This window comes from Triticum aestivum, chromosome 4A, assembly GCF_018294505.1.
Source record: "Triticum aestivum cultivar Chinese Spring chromosome 4A, IWGSC CS RefSeq v2.1, whole genome shotgun sequence".
In the NCBI taxonomy this organism is placed as follows: domain Eukaryota; kingdom Viridiplantae; phylum Streptophyta; class Magnoliopsida; order Poales; family Poaceae; genus Triticum; species Triticum aestivum.
The window spans coordinates 154,204,570-154,206,740 of record NC_057803.1 but is presented as its reverse complement, the minus strand read 5'-3'; the positions used below and the strand labels follow the sequence as shown (position 1 = coordinate 154,206,740).

The following is a 2,171-nucleotide window of genomic DNA, read 5'->3' as shown; positions in this document are numbered from 1 at the left end:
ATGGCAACTTTAGTTGTAAAAACATCAGGGCCGAAGTGCTTCGTGCCACACGCGTGGCACTTATCATTTGGGAACATTTATGCTTATAGCTAGACATAACATACTCCTATGACTACGCTGATGCAACAGTACCTTTTTAGTTCATTAAATGATTATACAGGCACTGACAGAATCTTATTGTTTTAAAACTAGTAGAAAAACAATTTGCAAGGGATTATGGTTACTGCCAAATAAGCATATAACAAATTAGTGAAAAGCTGATAAATCACTTCCACATTGGAAACAAAAAAAACTGATAACAATTCCTTTATTACACGACTCAGATCATGCAAAAAAGTAACGAGAGAAGAGAAGGTACGTGATTAAATGTTTGATACTCCCTCCGTCCAGGTGTGTTGGGTGCCTAAGAGAATCTAGAATTCCCAAGAGTGAAAGGCACAATCTAATATCATGTGCTCCAATGCAGGGATAGGTAAAACATTTATGCTTATAGCTAGAGATAACATACTCTCATGAGTATTCTGATGCGACAGTACTTTTTTGGTTCAGTAAATGGCTATCTGGCAGTGACAGAATGTTATTGTTTTAAAACTAGAAAACTAATTTGTGAGGGATTATGGTTACTGTCAAACAAGCATATAATCAATTAGTGGTCAATGAAATTACCAAGGAATCACAATGATCCATGGTCTGAGCATACAGACTGCCAACTTACACAAATTAGAAAACTTAAGAAGCACAGAACTTGGTTCGAGCATACTGTTCAATTACTCTGCGAAGTGGTGTACAATGTACTATCAAGCCAACTAGTACAGATACACAGGAAAAAACAATACTGTAGGTCATTAGGTCATAGTTTTAAAAGCAATATTTTTAGGTCATAATGTGCATACAATATTTGTAGTTCAGATTACACGCAACCTAATAACGTAGGGGGCGCAGAAATTTAAGGTATACGAGCATATAGGATGGGATGGTCGTTAGAAATCGCGCGAACTGCATTTCCGATCTGACAGTACTAGTAGCACAGAGAGATAAGTCACCTGTGCCCGTGAAGGGGATGAAGTCATCCACGGTGACGTCGACGCCCATCTCGGCGAAGACGTCCACGGCGGCGCGACGCGACGGCTCCTCGCTGTTGCAGAGCACGCCGTCCATGTCGAACAGCACGGCCGAGACCTTCCCCCATGCCCCCGGCACCGCCTCGGTCTCCGACGAGGAAGGCGCTGGGGCGGAGGCGGAGGCGGCGACGACGGGACGTCGCCCCCGGCGAGGGAGTTGCGGGGTGGCGGCGGCGGTGGCCCGAGATAGGGCTTTCGGTAGAAGTAGAGGGCGGAGCGGTGGCGCCGGGGAGGGGAGCGGGTAGTGCCGAGAGGTGAGGAGGCTGTGGAAGCTTCTAGAAGGCACGATTTGCCGCGCCATGGTAGCCGTCGGGGACCGCGAGCTCGGGAGTAGTGGGAGGCAGGGACGGTTTATGTGGCGGGGCGGCCACGGCGAACGAGCGGGTGGATATCTGGCCCTAAACGTGGTCGTCCTTTGCTGCGGTCTCTGCTTGGCCGGTGCGACCTTATCTTGGCATGATCCACACAAAATGGAAGAGGGAAAATGAGGCGGGAGAAACCAAAACAAGGGTAGCAAACCCCAGTGGGAGGAATTTGTGAGGCAGATGAGATCTCTTTACCAAAAAAAATTCACCCCGCTTTGTAAATAAAACAAACCACCAAGACCACAAAGTACCATATAAGTCCACACACGCACACACTCAGGTCGCACGACAAATAGTACAGAAGGTGCAGCTAAGGGCACAGCTCAACAAGCTCTAAAAGAACAAAGAAAAAAGGTGGCAAGGCCACAAAGATGCTAATCCGGCTCAGGTGATGGCCGAGGAAGCAGTGGCGCCAAGCGAAGAGCCATCGCACAAAGATTAGCAATGATGATGTTGATGACGTCTCGGTCTTGGAGGCGGCTAAGCAGCCGCCAAAGCTGCAAATAGCCACACATTTTAAACACTGCGTCGGTAGCACGTCGAAAAGGAACACGCTGGATCACTAGCTTATTCCGAACCGTCCAAAGCATCCAAGCAAGGACCCCAATCTTCAGCCACCTAATGTGGCGACTCGCTGGGGGCGAGGCCTGGATCTCGGCAAAGAGGTCGAGGAAGTTGGTGTTAC

The 2,171-nt window shown here is 48.2% G+C and overlaps 1 protein-coding gene across 4 annotated transcripts in view; it reads right to left on the bottom strand.

Moving 5' to 3' along the window:
• Nucleotides 1-1,564, bottom strand: part of LOC123085684 (protein SUPPRESSOR OF QUENCHING 1, chloroplastic) — a 28,939-nt gene extending 27,375 nt beyond the window's left edge. For 2 of the 4 annotated variants that reach the window (XM_044507362.1, XM_044507364.1), the window contains exon 1: nt 1,044-1,562. In XM_044507362.1, the coding sequence (XP_044363297.1) occupies nt 1,044-1,422 (379 nt within the window). In that variant the 5' untranslated portion in view covers nt 1,423-1,562. Of the gene's footprint in view, nt 1-1,043 lie in introns of all 4 variants that reach the window. The other 2 variants (XR_006439850.1, XM_044507363.1) reach the window with 2 other exon arrangements.
• Between the last annotated feature and the right edge of the window lie 607 nt (nt 1,565-2,171).